The 17,605-nt window shown below is 27.7% G+C and overlaps 1 protein-coding gene across 1 annotated transcript in view; it reads left to right on the top strand.

Annotated features, from left to right (window-relative positions):
- The first annotated feature begins 861 nt into the window (after positions 1 to 861).
- The window catches only part of LOC129960101 (sodium-coupled monocarboxylate transporter 1-like), a 56,897-nt gene continuing 40,153 nt past the window's right edge, over positions 862 to 17,605 (top strand). Inside the window, exon 1 of the mRNA XM_056073218.1 lies at positions 862 to 1,588. Coding sequence (XP_055929193.1) covers positions 1,226 to 1,588 — 363 coding nt within the window. The 5' untranslated portion in view covers positions 862 to 1,225. The remainder of the gene's footprint in view (positions 1,589 to 17,605) is intronic.

Genomic DNA, 17,605 nt, shown 5'->3' with positions numbered 1-17,605 from the left:
CTGAGAACGATAACCATTTTCTAAACATTTCCGCATCATCAAAATAGTGATAATATATATTAACATAATTGATAAAATATAAACATTTTAGCGATAAAACATATGTCTGACCATAGAAATTACTTTATTATTTTTTATGCATGAAAATACTTTATTATTTTTTATGCATGAAAATACTTAATTATTTTTTATGAATATTTTTTTTTTCATTTCTGCAAATATTTAAAAATTTGAGTGCCGATAAAATACAAAATGAAATCCTACTGCATTCTGCATAAAATGCGGTATATATTTCAGAATATAAATTATAATGTTTTTAAACCTCTTCAAACAAATAGAATGTAGAGTAAAATCCTAGAATAAAGTTCAATATCATTTATAATGTCAGAAATTAAGTCTTCAGTCATCTTCACAAATAAAAAACACGCAGAAGAGCGATAACATCTCCCGAATTTACGATTTCATAATCCTATTCTGTTTTTACTGAACAAAAACATTAAAGAAAATCCTTTATTGTTCTTCTCGAAAATAAAAAGGAATTGTTTTGAAAGAGAGAGAAAAAAAAATCATTTGTAAAACAGTTTTGATTTCATTGTCAGATTTTTTTTACGGTGTTTCTTTTCATTGACGAAATACCTCCAGTAAAGCTAAACAAATTTAAAGATTTCTATGGAAACATTTCAACTTGCAAATTCTCCTCTGCTATTGTTTTTTCCCCTCTACCTTACCTAAAAATATGCAACGCAAATACATATTACTTATTTTCGCCAAAACTGGCAATAATTCGCCAATTGTTGATATACTCTATATGTAAACATGCAGCGGGAAATTACAGTTATACTCGTCCATCCGTAGCAGAGCATTAACTGAGAGAGAGTAAGACCAAGGCTAACTTTCCACGTTCTTTCAATCTCAGTGGAAAACTTACGTATCTTCTCGGACTGACACACTTCGCCGTGACGTTTCATACTTTCTCTCTCAAACTCCCTCTCCCTCTCCCAGCCTCCGCAAAGTTGTTGTGCGATTATTTTTTCATTACCGGTATTAAAAGCGGTTGTTTGAATGTGGAGCCGGCAGTGCTCTTTCTGAACTGAGCACGAACATGAGGTGATACCCCCCGATCCTTATAGCAGAAACTAACTTAAGAGAACTCTGTCTGAAACTATTTCCGCAGTTTTGATCCATATTTTTTTCATAAAAATTCTTCTGTTTGGCCATTGCAACCATGAATATGTATAGCACAAGAGAAGAACTTTTATCAAGATTTACTATAGCAGACTATGCAATTTTTATTGCTATGCTTGGAGTTTCTGCTGCGATCGGCATTTATTATGCATGCACTGGAAACAAGCAGAAGACCACTAAGGACTTTTTCATGGGGGGTCAAGAGATGGGAGTTTTTCCAGTAGCTATGTCGATTCTGGCTAGTTTCATGTCAGCCATACCCATGTTGGGTATTCCAGCAGAAACTTATTTAACAGGCACTCAATTTTGGATGGTAGTTGTAGCGTACTGCTTCATGTTCCCCACCGTTGCATATATCTACATGCCGCTTTTTTACAAGCTGGGATCATCAAGTGTTTATGAGGTAAATACTTTATTTTTTCAGTATAAATAATTATTACATATTTGAATGTATACAGTAAAATCGTAAATTCCATTCCAATTATTTGTGAGTTTTCTAATATTTTAATTTTAAAATTTAATTAATTAGTCGAAATTGATGAAAAATTAATACATTTTTATACACTTTTACATAACTTGTATGATTAAGTTTTTTATTCACATCCTTATGCTCTGGAATTATATAATTCCACACAGTTTATAGGCATTAGAGTTTTTTGAGCCCTCAATTATCAATTTATTTTTTTAGTTAGTAAAATTTCATTTCATAGTGATGATAATGTATAGAATTCAATTTGAGAAATATTAAGTTTTGTAAATTCTATGATATTTGTAATCAGGAAGTATCAAATATATAAAAAAGATTAAAAATTAGAAAATAATAAAAGATGGGTCTGATACACCGTCTTATTAGTATAGCAAAAAGTAAAAAAAAATATTTCTTTTATGAAAAATCAAATAATATTAAAAAGAAATTGAGAGGCACATCATCATTAAAAAAATTCTTGTCTATTCATTGAAAGTTAAAACATATAAATGTGATTAAATTACCAAATAACTTAAAATGTTTCTTTCAGAATCTCATGGTTCTACCAGTTTGTTTTACACCCATAGTTTTGGTAAAAAATTAATTAAAATAAGAAATAGAGAATATTTTTAGAATTAAAAAAATGAAAAATTAAGTCTTATAAACAGTAAAATTACAAATTCAAACTAAAATATTTATTATTCTAGCCGATTATCAAATATATAGATTATGTAAAAATTGAAATATTTATTGTTAAAAATAGATACGTCGAAGGGAATTTTCTTCATTGAGTTTTTGTATAACTATTAAGAATAAGCACATAAATTTAACGAAACCTGAACAATTACATATGTCGTGCGTGTCACCGAGTAAGGTTTAATCACTCTAGAGCTTCGTTTGGCTTTGCTGTGCTAGGTGACTGAGTTCGATTCCCATTTAAGGTTTATGTGTTTTATATATTTCTTCAAGCCTCAATGAATGCCATACTTGATTAAAAACGAGAAAATAATGAATTTAATACAGCGTTTAACAAAAATAAAAATAACTTTTTAAATCAAAAATCTTGAAATCAAATAAAAAAAATCATGATGCACGAAAACGAATGAAAAATTCTATAAAACCCAGTAAGTATCGTAATAAATAATAAAATTCCAGACACTCGTATAAAATTTAAAAAAAAAACATAAAAATTATGAAGATTAAAAGCTATATAAATACTTTCTATCTGAGCCTCACGCTTTTTTTGGGAGTTTTTTTTACGTCCACTACATTTTCGATAAAAATAATCTTTTCAATGGTAAAATTGTTTCTTTAAAGTTCTTTTTATCTATTTTTATATATCCATTCGTATTCAATTACTTCGTTTCATATCACGAGAATTTTGCTTTTTTGCTCTCTAACAGCGAGTTACCGTTTCTGAAACAGAGAACAATTTTTATTTATTATATAGTGAGATTAAATTTACTTTTTAGAATCTCGGTGTATTGTATCCCGACAAATTTCACAAGAGAAAATTTTGCAATTTTTCCATCGGTTATGAGTCGATGATAAATAATAAAATCGAATCGTCATCTGAATAAAGTATGTATATTTGTTGATTCAGCATTTTTATTCAATGGCAATAAAAAAGTGACGATTTTTATTGCTTATTAAATCTAACACATAAGGTGTCAGTTAATAAATAAGCATAATACGACTCAATAAGTTGGATTATACTTGAAGTTTAAATTAATTGCAATTATTTCCTTAAAATTGCTGAACTAATTGACAATTAATGAAAATTTAAGTATGAATAATTTGAAACTTTCAATTAAATTTGGAGTTCCAATAAAAAATTTCCTTTTTTATATTCCACGTAGCATTACTTATTTCTATTTTTTTTCTATGCAAGTGAACTCTTGAACTCTTTTGAGCAATGATGGAATTTTTCTAATCATGCACAAGCAAAATATTCATATGATTTCTCAGCCCTTGAAAATAACTGCTCATTTCAAGATGGAAGCAAATTTAATCTCATGGCGAAAATCTAGATTATCATCTTTAAACCTGTAGTAGCGAAAATAAAAATGCTTTTTTTTACAAGAGTGAAAAAATGTTAATTAAATTAATTATCTAAGCTCATTCAATTGAAACTAAGTCCTCGTTGGAACTTATTTGATTCTAAAAATTTGGGCAAACAGCGAGCAAAAACTATTATGCCATGTATTATGGGAAATGGACCGAAAGTTAGTGCTTAATCATGCTTCTTCGTGTCAAACAAACAAAAAGTAACAAAAATGACATAAAAATAAAAGCGGTGTCTTGAACCAATCCTTTTACGGTTTTCAGTTCTCATTTTTTCAGAAACCGTAATGGCTACGAAAGTACAAAATGAATAGGATATTCAAATTACTATGATTTGCATAACCCAGATTGGAGTAAATTAAGTAATTTAAGTGACGTTTAGTCATAGAATTATTCAACATAGGAAATATAAGGATGCTTGGCTATTCAAAATAAATTACCTTGTATATTTACAAAAGATCATCACTTTTAATGATAAATAATGAATGCTGAAAACCTTATGAATAGAATCTGCTTACAAACAAAATGAAGACTAATGACAAAAAAATATATTTGATGTTTCCCTTTTAATGGTGAAAAGTCTTTAAATTTATTAGAAATTTTATAATTATTCGTTCATTAATTTAATCTATTCATAATTTTTATGAATATGAATGCAACTTGTATTTTCTTTTTGAAATTAATATAATCTAAGAAGCTAATTGTTTTAATCAGCAACACTTAGTTTACAACACTGAAGCTTATAAAATCAAATATTTTTTAGCAAGTTCAAGGAAAACTCAAACTGAGTCATTCGAACAACCTCAGAATTTCGTTTGATTCGCAAAATATTTATGATAATTCGGAACTCATTTCTATAAACAGCCAAGAAATGAGAATCAATCTGATATCGATTTAGGCTTGTATTCTTACCATTCCATGAAACGTGCCGATTCAATAATTAGGTTCTCGTTAACTTAATCGACGCAGTGTTTTGATGCTTAACGGCGTCATCTCCGATGATGAGACATGTCTCTTAGTTCGATACATAACCTATAACCAGCTACTCCCATTTTTCCGGGAGCACATGAAAAAATCCGAATGACCAGACCGCCGCAACAGCAACACTGGCGGGAACTGTGGTTGAGTTCGTAAGGGCCATCATCGGCCACGGTACAACCCTTCCCTTGGGAAGTACGTCCAATCATAGATGGGAGGTAGCCGACCCCCAACTTTTTCTGTATCCACTAGAGTGGCGAGAATCATCCACAATACCGGAAGCTTCTCATCCTCATTTTGAGGTGCCCCCAGCAGGAAGGATTCTATACACGAGACATTGGTGCTGAATTCTATTTTTCATAGTTTTTAGCTTCCGAAGTATAATCTGTGACTTTCCGCTTAGCCCTCCTTTTTATTTCATTTCACAACTGAATAAGATTTCATTGATGCTTAACGCTTTCATTAATACTTGTTTTAAGACGTGGTATGATCAACGTTAGTATGATATAGAATGGTAGTGTCTAAAGAAATCCGCAGTCTTTCTTTTGATTCCTTAGGAATAGCCCAATTATTAAAAACACTATTAAAATGACAATGGCAGAAATTAAATTTTTAAAATTTTTTCAATATTCTATGTCAATATCTAATTTTATGTACTTATTTCAGTATGGTTCAGATTTTCAAAATTTTAAAAAAAATATGTGGTCATTTCAAATAGATAACGAAATTGTAATCGGAGCATGAAACTCAACAAAAAAATGCATCTGAAAAATAAAAAAATAACATGCTTTCAATTTTTTCTAAAATTTATTTTTCATAAATAGGTTTATTTTTGGTCCAATATAAAAGAATTTCTGATGTCCTTTAGAAATGAAACAAGTTTATTAAAAATAAAATGTTTTTAATATTTAACACAAAAGTTTTTATTATCAATAATAAAAGATGATCTAATTAGAGCTTGCGTATTGAAAAAAAAAATATCATTAGATTTAAATCATAAACTACAGTTAATAAATCACTAAATTTAGAAAAATCTGCATTTAGATGTTTTTGCGTAGTATAAAAATTTTGGCAAAAAGATTTCAACGTTTTTGCAAACATAATGATTAAAAATAGCTTTGATTTAAAAAAAAATGAAAACAAATAATAAGCACCATCTTGAATATGGACTTTGATTTGGTAGAATGAAAACGATTTTGAGGAGTATTTGATATTTTAAAGCCAAGAAAATGTCTTTGGGTATTACAGAAGCATTTATTTTCCATTTGCAGCTCAGTTTTAGACAGAAAGAAACGTTCAAAAACGGTTATAAAATCTATTCTTTTGTGATCAACTTATTCCTTTTAACCTCATCATAATACTGAAATGTCATACAAAGTACACAATATCTGAATACAATATTTATCAACAATATATCAATACATTTGAGTACAAAATGTATCAAATATGTCAATTTTTTAAAATTATCAGCCGTATTGTATTTATTCAATGATATAATTATTATTTTTTGATTAATATAATTTAATTATTTTTATTTTAAATTTCAAATACGTGTAACTTTAATTTTTGAATGCACGTTTAAGGATGTAAGCAATCCATTTATTTTTGTCCGATATTTTACTTTTAATTACACTACTGTTTAGATTAATAAAAATAAAATATTTCACAAATGATTTGTTTACTTTTTTTTTTTTTTTGACGAGACAACAAAACGATTTGCAACATTTTATTCAATAACGAAACTATTGAAAAATTGTGAAGATATTTCTGTTTCCCAATTTCGCTATATTTTAGTAATCTTCTTGTAGAATCAGAACGCGACCTAAATCTACAGAATTAACATAATTGTCTTACTTAATGTTAAGAGTCATTTTTATATAAACGAAGGAAATTTTCCATAAATATATTATTTTCCTCATTTTTGTCCATTTGTGGGTCACCATTAAGTTTTCATAATTTCCAAGATTCTATAACTTCCTTATTTCAAAATAGAGAATGTATTTATAACAAAATTCTATTTATTTCAAATTCTTGTCTATATTAACACATTCTGTTAGGTACGTTGTCCGCCTTGACATTCGCGTTGATTTAGATGAGCTATATCACCTGCACTTATTTTATATAACAGATATTTTATAGAATAGTTAAAAGATACATTATACAAATGTGCTCAGATATAAAAGGGATGATAAAAAAAACACTCATAAAGTAACATTACAAAACATTATTTCTACTAGTCTTAATCTCTGTTCCACAAAATTTTACCCCTCATCAATAGATGACATCGAGATAATCTTGTAATTAGCGCTGGAAATGCAATTCATATATTTAATTCTTTGTCTTTATTTTATAATTTTTTTAGCAGCAAGCTGAGAAAATAAAGAGTTTCGCGGCATTTGTTCGAGAGAGGCCATCTTAGATGCACAAAGGATATGTCTTTCATTATTGCTACATACACATTCTGTTTCTCAATGTCAAATAGCCAATAATTGAATTTAACGTTTATTCCATCACATATTATAGAATTCTTAATTATTAATATATTTGCTAGAAGGATTAAATTATATTGTTTAATCCACTTTCCTTCAATTTTATGTTTGTGGTAAGTTAGTGGGATTTTTCAACGATACTGGGACAAGAATAGGAAATGAAAAAATTTTAAAGAAACTTTATATCTTGGGATAAGTTGCATATGTTTCTAGTAATAAAAAGATTAAAATCCCTAAAGCTAGTAAATAATTAGCGGTATAATATTAAATACTAATGCATACTAATCTTTTAAAAATCGACAACTCATAGAATATTTTACATTACTTATACAATAATTAAATAATTGCATCTGTTTTGAAAAATCCATAATTTAAATTTTTAATAACAATTTTATGCCTAAATAACAGTTCATCTTTAATTAATTTTAAATAATTACTGATCCAAAACTTAATTAAGTATTCTTAAACAAGCTAAATCTGTCTCTTCTATTTATATAAAACAACATTTCAAAATAAACTTATCATTAAACAGTTTTTAAATATATAGTGTTGCCAAATAAACCATGTTGTGAAATCCCAACAAATAAGAGTGCTTATTTGATTTGTGTTCTGAAAGTTTTTTGAAAGCTTATTTCTTCAATCCGTTATCCTATCGGAGAACATCGCAGATTTCTAAATGATTGTATAGCTATTGTTACGCAGACAAAAAATCTATTCAAACGTCCAGCTGTTATGTAGGTCAAACAGGCAGTTTGCGGTCATCCATCCATCCAAGCTGGATCAAAAGGTTAAATGCTATCAAGTTTTAGCATATTTTTTGTCACTGAATCCGTTTAAGGAAAAAATCAACAATGGGTATGATTTCTCAACTAAGTTTAAAGTAATAATTGAGCGCGGGTTCATTCAATATAGTGAGAAATATCAAAGAATAGAGCGTGAGGGAATGCTACAAACTTGTAACATGTTTATTCTAATGACTCTGCGATATATATTCTATGGTATTTGACTATTATTTTCGTAGCAATGTAAAAATCTCTTTGCTCATTTCTATTGTTTTAGTAAATTATGTTATTTAACCACCATTGCTTTTAAATATTAAGTATTTTCTTATCTAGCATTTTAATATTTTAGCGTACATTTTACAGTACAAAAATTAATCCTTGAAAATTATGTTAATATCAAACAATAATTAATAGAAAATTTTTAAAGCAAAAAAAAAAAAAAAAAAAATTAGTTGTAAGTCATCTTTTATCATTTTTGAATACTCAGTATATTGTCACGTAGATACTTTAGTGTGGAACGCAATGACACACACAAGAAGTAGAGCTAAACCAATTTATTAACTCGACTCTGAACTGCCCAATCTTCTGCTTTTATACTAGCAGGGAAAGTTCCAGAATACTTTTCTGGAGACAGTAAGAAAAGTCCAGAACACTTCCCTGGTAAACTAAAGAAATGTCCAGAATCTTCTGAAACATGAAATAAAGGGAAACATAAAATCAAGGAATTAAATATTTGTACTAACTGTGAAGCGCATTATCTCCAGCGGGATTCGAACTTACAATCTTTTGATCATGAGATCAGCGCTATGACCATTCGGCCAAGGATAGTCGGCTGCCTCTTTTCAATGCGGCAATATGATTGCAGCCGTTCCTCTAAAAGCAGCAGTAGTCTTTAACTTGCAGGTAGAGATCTATTGGGAAAAGGAAAAAGAAAACTGAAAAAAACCTACATTTAAAAAACGGGCATTTAAATAAGTAGAAGAAAAAACATATTGCGATAAATAAAAAGTAAAACCTCTTTCATAAAAATAAAGCAATATACTGAATAAATATGGGATGACAGATTTTTATAGACATTCCATAATACCGCTAAATGTGAGGAAATTCATACTTCAGTATTAGATATCAAAAGTTAAAATAAATATTTTAAAATGAAACACTGGAAATCGAAATAATTATTCGTGCGGGAATTCCATTAAAATTAATTTGGGAAGACAAATCGAAATAATAAAAGACTGAAAACAAATAACTCATTGTTTTCAGGCACAGAAATAAAAGAGAATTGTGGTGAATGGCTAGTTATGAGACCACTGCTGTACTATTTTAGTTACAGTGATCACAATTAGTAAGTCTAATAAATAATAGATCAGAGTTCGCTTATAATCGTTATGAATTCAACATTCGAAAAGACCGAGTAACCGATACCCGATGATAACCTAAGAGCATGTAAACCTGGCTCACATTAAATCAGCTTTCTCTGATCAAACATTGTTTTCAATGCATCCACGTGGAGTTAAGATCTAAAGAGTAGGGTGTCCATAGAGTTGTTTTTCTTGTTATCAAGCCAACAAGCAAAATAATCCTATGGAGCTCTAAAATAAGACGTTAACCGTGTAATACTTTCATTTTATTCCTTGATCTCACAGATGGTTCTAAACTTTGCTACTAAAAAAATAGAAAGTTCGAAACAATATTTTTTGTGTGTGTTGTTTCTGGTCTCAAAACCGCTGATACAATGTTAATTTGAGCCATTCTAAAGTAAACCCACAAAAAAATTATCATAATAAATTTTTTAAACGTAATAATTTCGAAGTCTTTCCAATGTTTCCTAAAAACTTTAAATACATCTTAATTTATTTAAATATTTTAAACTTTGCAGAAAGATGCAAAAATTGATTCTGAAAAGGAAGATGCAGTCTTATAGATGGCATTAGAACCTACTTATAAGATGAGATAATTCTTGTTGAGTTGCCTATTGTATTTCATATTATAACCAGTTTGAATTTTTAAAAATTTATTAGAATTCATTCTCAGCTACTCAAAATTATTTTTTGGAATTTTATTCAAAAATGCAAAAAAATTCGCTTCTTGTTTCTGAAAAATGAGATGCGAATAATAATAAAAAAAAAGATGTAGAATGTAAAGTAATTTTTAAAATTGATTATTCATATGCTAAATTATTAAAATGTTATTATAAACGGAATAAAAATGAACTGAAGTGATTAATATAGTAATTTACTTGAAATTTAATTTACATAATTCAACTTGAAAAGTAATAAATAAAATTATTTCTGATTTATGATACCATTGATTCTCAAAAAAGAAAATCCTTTTAAAAATTAGTTTTCGCTCGTGGATTAATTAATAAGTGTCAAAACATCTGCTTAAAAACTAGTTTATAACTTGCCGTTATCGTATAAATATATATCAAACGTTTATGTTTCTTCATTATGAAGTCATATGTCAACGCGGAAAAGTGAAGGAAAAGTTGATTTTATAACATTCAGAATGTTTTTATACTACAGCTTTTAGAGTTCTCAAGGAAAACCTTTAATTTTTTCGTGTGTAAGTGAAATCAATACCATGCTTTCAAATAAACTATGCTGCATAAGCTGATAAGAAAATTTTTCTGTTTACCTTTTTATATCTTAATAAATAATATTCTATATTGATGATCCGATTACAATTAAAAAATTATTTTCCGTGGAGAATTTGCAAATTTGCTTAATATCATAATAATTTATATTGGCGGTCTTTCTTTATCGTAGAAAAAAACTAGAATCGAAAAATTTCAAGTTTCTTTAAGATTAATATATTCTATATTAAGATGTAAAAAAATCACAATATAGAAATTCCAGTATTGTCATATTAGTACTCAATTTTCATTGTTGAAAATTAATCTGAATGGTTCGCGTTGTTAGGATATGAATCAAAGGTCATTATAAAGGTCAATTTAATTTAGAAAACTTTTGCAATTCATTATTTAAACAATTTGAAGTACTCCTCAATATAACATGATTCTTATGAAATTCATAATCATAATATAAAATAATGAGAAAGATATGTATGAAATATTTTTTCTATTCATGGGCAGACTATGAAAATCTTTTATAATTTCAACAGGAAACAACTAAAACTAAATGTGCTATGAAGAAAAGTCATTTCCGATAGATAAATATTATTCATACTCTCGTTTATTTTTGATTTCAAATAATCACAAGCATAATCGAGACTGAAATATGATTTTTTAATTTTTTTCTTAACACAATCAAGTATTTTTATTGATGCTGATATAATGAGCATGGCAATATTTCATTGGAGTTAACAACATGAAAACAACAACAACAACAAAAAAATCATTTCTGCACTTTCACCGAGTCGTTAATGAATGTTTCCTATTCGTAATATAAAATTATTGCCTCTATTTCCTTTGGCATGAACAAATCCCAGCAGTAAGCTTTCAAATATGTCTAGCATTTTAATTAGGAGAGTAGGCCTAATAAATATAATTTTTTTTTAAAACAAGACTTTATAATGGTTTCCGTCCTAACTTGACCTGATATTGGTATTCTCACATACTGAAGTTCACTCAAACCTGCTCAAACTCGATTTTGCAATCTAATTACCATAATAGTCGTGTTTCTGAAATCTTCTGAACAGAACTTCTTTAAAATCAAGATTCATATTATTACACCATTTGATTGCCTTTCTTATGTCATAACTTTAACATGCATTATGTCACAACAAGCGATGCTCTAACAAAGAGAGGAGAAGATTAAATAGAAAAATCATTTTCTTTTTCAACCACTTGACCTTGTTTCGTGATAAATCTGCATACTTCCACCCTACTTAGGGTTATTTCAACCTTAATCTGAACAAAAATTCATTACAAGAAAAAGGTCGTAAAGGCAGGTTTCAGAGTACCACAAGACACAGTTCATAGGTTTTACGCTTTATTTAATTAAATATTTATTGTTAATTTATGTGAAAGAAGTTTTTCTTCATATCATTTATTACAAAACTTGGATATAATGGATATTATTTGTGAAAGAATGCTACAAATGAATATTGTACACAGCGGCGTAGAAAGAACAATTGGTGCTACGGGTGAAGTATGAGTTTTAGGCCCTAACTGTCATCAATGATTGAGCAAATGCAAATGCAAATGGCGCCTGGGACATGACGTTATTTTTTCGGTCCTTCAAGATATTTCATCTTAAAAAAATGATACAAACTCAATATTTTTTTTATCTTTATGGTGTCTCTTAAGATTGGCCCCCGGTGCACCTTTACTTATTTTGCCTACCGGTCGCCATGCCACTGCTTGTGCTCTTTTATTTTAGTTTCATTTAGATAAATACATAGAATATCCACTTTAGTATTCTTTTACAGATAATTTCCATTTTTAAAAAGATAAGGCTAGTAAATTCCTTCTAAAAATTAATAATCTAAATCTAACTAAGAAATTTTCTAGAACAACACTAAAAATTCATGGATATTACTTGTGACAGAAGAACTGATTCGAATATTCTACGTACTTATTTTTTAAATTAAAATGGTAATTTCTTTTTTTTGTGCTCTCAGTTTTGATTTAGAAACTATACGAGGGCTGTAGAAAACGAATCTTTGTGAATTATGGGCAGAAATCTAACATAATATTTGAACTGCACCTCACACTCCATTTTCTAAAAATGCTCATACCAAACCAAAGTTAAATTGTTTCATATAATGAATTAAGCGTATAATAAATGCTCTTATTTCAATCCTGTCTTTTATGTAGCGTAGAATCTGTTATAATATTTATAATTTGTTTACTTCCACAGCCTTTTTTACTATATTTTATAAAACCAATTATAACATATTTTTTTTATATATATAAGGTATTCAGAAGGATTTCAAGAAAGGGATATACAACACTAACTATTCATGTACGCGCAAAATAACTTGTTAACCTTTCACAATTTCGTTCGCAATATTTCGTATGCAATGCACCTTCACAGAATGAATTACATCATTCAACTTTTCATTTCATCAAAATGTTTATTCAGTTTATAGTTTTAAGGACAAAGAATTAAATGTGACCTAGAGCATTCCTATAACTTTACAAGCCTGGAATCTAAACTGATGTCAAATATTTAACCATTATTTAAAAATTCGGAATCAGTTCTTATAGAGTTTTTATGAAAACGTTTAATTCAATACTTGATTCTTATCTCTGTTTTTGTTGAATTGTGGGATCACAGCTTGCGAGAGTGCATAGGTGTGGCAAGGCTCACTTTTTACAAATTAATGCTACATTTTTTTCCTACTATGGCATGGCTACATTAGGGAAAATTACTTTTAAATCTGATTGAATATGAAACTAATTAGGGAGTTTTTATTCAAAAGGTTATCTAGAAACTTTTTACAACACTTGAAGAAACTTTTTGGTTCTGAAAAAATCGTAATTGGAGCAAACGTAAATTTGAATTTGATGTGCGAACAGCATATTCCTCATGAATGTCGAAGGACATTCAAATTAAGAAATACATTAATTTTCAAAATGGTTTCATGTGACAAATTAAAAAATCATTAATGACTTCGAAACAGGTAAGAAGAAATTCGTAAAATGTAACCTGAGGTCTTCAAATCCTGTTATTTACCTATGTAGTTCTCAGTAAAGTGGATTTTTCACAAATGGTGATTCGTATCTGTAAGCAATTAATACATTTCAACATAAATTAAGCGTTAGTATTATTTCATAATTATTAATGTATTTATCAGTCATAATATGAAAACATCTTTTAAGCACATTCAACATTATTAAAATTGCTATTCAATGACAGATTTTCAGAGAAACATAATTCGTAAAGGATCCTTGCTAATTTTTTTTTATTGCAACATTCCCCATGTTTGTATCGAGGTCTACCTGTTTATTTTTTAAAAACTTTTGTTACCAATTTCAAAGCCATTATTTCTGTGAATTTATCATGTGAACCAGTTTTGAATAATTGATATATCATTTGATATAAGTGTCCATTATCTATTAAATTTTTTTATATATTTTTACTATAATTATCATAATTACTTTAATTAATTATCTATAATTACTTTATTTTGTAAATAGAATTATTAAGACTTCCTAGCTCTATGCTTTTATTCAAAGAAATCATTTTAGAGAGCAGTAACTGGAAATACCGTCTGCATGGCGTAGAGGACGCTGTCCGTCTGCATTAATCAATTAAGATTCAGCTGCATATGGAGAACATGTAATGGTTTTTGAATGCTGAGATGAAGGGCAGGCTGATCTCATAGCAAAAGTCCAAATTTCCACTCCACTTGTTCACAAAACACTGGACATTTTCAAAAAGTATCGCAACCTGTTTGTTTGTAAGATGTTCATAACTGTGAATTTCAAGTAGCTTCGAAATATACATGTGCGCGTAACATCTATATGTTATCATCAGTTATTGAGTTTTGATATGTTATTAGCTTGTGATTTCCGAATCTTCATGTATTTTCAATTTCATCTGGGCGGGGTTCCCCATTATGCATTCCTGTCTAATTTTACTGCCTTGGGGTGCACTTTCCCTGACTTTTTGTAGGATGAGTTATACATCATCCTATAAATCAAGAACTATGAAATATAATTTTCTGTACGATGTTTTTTAATGTTGCTGCAATAAACTATCAGCAGTTCTCAAAAATATCCCGACAGATAGTTCATGGAGAACGTATTTTTGCAAAAAGACCTTACACCATAATTAGATAAAATGTTTTTTTAAAGAGACAATACTTTTATTAATCTGTTTCTTTCCTTTCCTTACATATTCTTTCTTATTTCTGGATCTGCTATTATTAAAAGTGTAATAATTCAGTAAATAAAATATAATAGGAAGGAAAATGTGTGAGCTTTCATACAATAAGTTCAAACTCATTTTTCATTCATGGGTCATATGCAAATATTTCGAGATGGCCTTCTGACACTGGTATGCACTATGTGAGAATACACAGAATAGCTTTTGAATATTAATGTTTCCTTCCATGGTCATGCAAAAATTTCCGTTTTTTTGCCGTTGTCACAATTTCAAAGATATAGATGTGAATTCAAGCATATAAGAATAACAATCATTTTAGAAAGAACAATAGTTTTTTTTCCTCAAGAAGGGATTATAGGAAAATCTTCTCATCTTAATTTTGCAAAACGTTATGCTTTAAATATTGAGCATAAAACTCTATTCATGTCTAATATATTGCAATATCTTGTGTGCCTGATTTGTATTTATAAGTTGCTAGCTAATTTTAAGATCAGATTGTTTAATTTTGAATGTAGTTTTGAATAAGTTTTTGTGATACATAATGTTAAATAATTATAACATGTTTTGATATTGCAGTATACAAATTAAAATAATATTTATTAAAATGAAAATTAAAAGTTTAGAAGCTGGTCTTGAAGTAATGCACTGAAACCAATTATTTTAGAAGATAAAATTTTTTATTTCAGAAAGAAAATATAATTCAAGGAAAATGTAATAAAGGAAAAGAATTAAGAAACGTTAAGTTATTTTACCTTCTCCAGTCAAAACTAATATTTGCTAAAATAATTAAATAAATTAGGATTAATTAAAGAATTATAAATGATAAATTTGTTAAATAATTAGTAAATGGTATTTAATTTTTAATACCATTTAATCACTAATAAATTTAATACTAATTAATAATAAATTTAACCACTAATTCATTGCATAATTAAGATATATTAATAATTATCAATTAAATTATTATCAATAATAAGCATATCTATTAAATAATTAAAATTAATGAATTAATTACAAAATTAAAAAGTTATTCTAATTAATTATTTAATACAATTATATTGCGACATATTTTGGGACATTCATCTGTTTTCGGATCAATATGCCATATAAGAACATGCAACAGAAATATTAAGGAAATCGATGGCAAGTGTTGATTTCGGTGAGATCAAATGGCACCATCAGGTCTGAAAGGATGAAATACACTAAGATACATAGTTTCATGAAAATTAATTAATGTCAGTGAGACTCAATAGACCAATAATATTGTTAAAGAAAAACGTGTACGTTTTAAAAAATATCCTCGTCTACTATAAGAAAAATCCTTGAGAAATTTCCTCCCAAACCCATTAAATTTATAAATAATAATCGTAATTTTCACTTTTATATAAACTGATAAATTTACATTGGTTATATTTCTTTAGTTTATCATTATAATTCGATGCATATAAATTTCAAATATTGTTTTTTTTTTTTGAAAATTTTTAAATCACAAAAATTGGACACAATTATAAGTATCTAAAAAGTAAAAAAAAAAAAAAAACATTAAAATATGATAAAAGTTTAATTATGAAGTCAATGAATCAATCAATTAACTATCGAAGGTAATTTAAAACTGTCATATTTCAAGGTATTTACTGAAAAATGTGATGAATTCTAGTTCAGTCTTTGGGAAGGAAACGTATTGAATAAAGTTTGAAACTACATTTTCTGATGATTTGAACTATTTAGAATTCTTCATCCAAACTAAATACTCTTTCGAAATCTAAATTATCTAAACTATCTAAACAAGTACGATGTAACATGCATTCTTTTGAATAAGTCATATGGACTTTTTTTCATTTTTTTTTTTTTTTTTTTTTTTTTTTTGTAAATTGCATCATTAAAACTGATATTTCTATAATACTATACTCCTTCATATAATGAATTACAGACGAAATGCTATATATTCTAAAGAAGAAAAGGTATATAATTCCCCAATATATGCTAATCTGCGAAGTTTATTTTCAAGAAAGAACAGTATATAAGATTAATAGAATTGGAAATTAAAATAAAAGGTATTGTAATATTTTTGCAAAACTTGATTTTATTTCAATATTTAATGTGAAATAAGAATTCAGTAATGATTTTAAAGAATCCTGTACTACATTTTTTAAATTTCTTTATTTTATATTGGTTTATTATTTATTTATAAAAAAATGTTTCTAATTTTTTTTTAATTCTTATAGATTTGAAAATGAACACGAAAATCAGTTTAGAATATTTATGAAACATCAATGAACTTTAAAAGAAAAGAGTATCTTTAAAACAATGAATAGAATTTTCCTTTAGACATATCAAATCTCACAACTTAAAATGACTACATCATCATTATTGCATGTCTTTCATTAAAATTTCCAGTTTGTAATAATGACGAAAACGAGAAATTTCTACATTGGTTTATCAAAACATCTGGTTATGATAATGTATCGTTAATAATGCATATAAAGTTTTTTTCTAAAACATTTTTATACATGTAACGAAAATTAAAATTATCCATTCCCTTATAACCATAAAGCGTGAAATAAACGTTTAATAAATTTTAAAACCTTTTCCTGGAAAGTTTCAAAAGAATTTTTATAATGAATGATTTCTGTTAGTAATAGATTTAGTTTGCATGATAATAAATGATATAAGTTAAAATATTTTAAATCCTCTTGGTAATAAATTATCTTAATATGTTTAGTCCGATTCGTAATAAATGACCTTAACTAGTAAAATGTGTAGTCGGTTTAGTAATAAATGTGTTTTTTCCATGAACAGCCAAAAATACTCTTCATAAATCAGTCTTTAAATTAAAGTGCAGTG

This window comes from Argiope bruennichi, chromosome X2 (assembly GCF_947563725.1).
Source record: "Argiope bruennichi chromosome X2, qqArgBrue1.1, whole genome shotgun sequence".
Taxonomy (NCBI): domain Eukaryota; kingdom Metazoa; phylum Arthropoda; class Arachnida; order Araneae; family Araneidae; genus Argiope; species Argiope bruennichi.
This window is presented reverse-complemented; position numbering and strand designations above follow the sequence as displayed.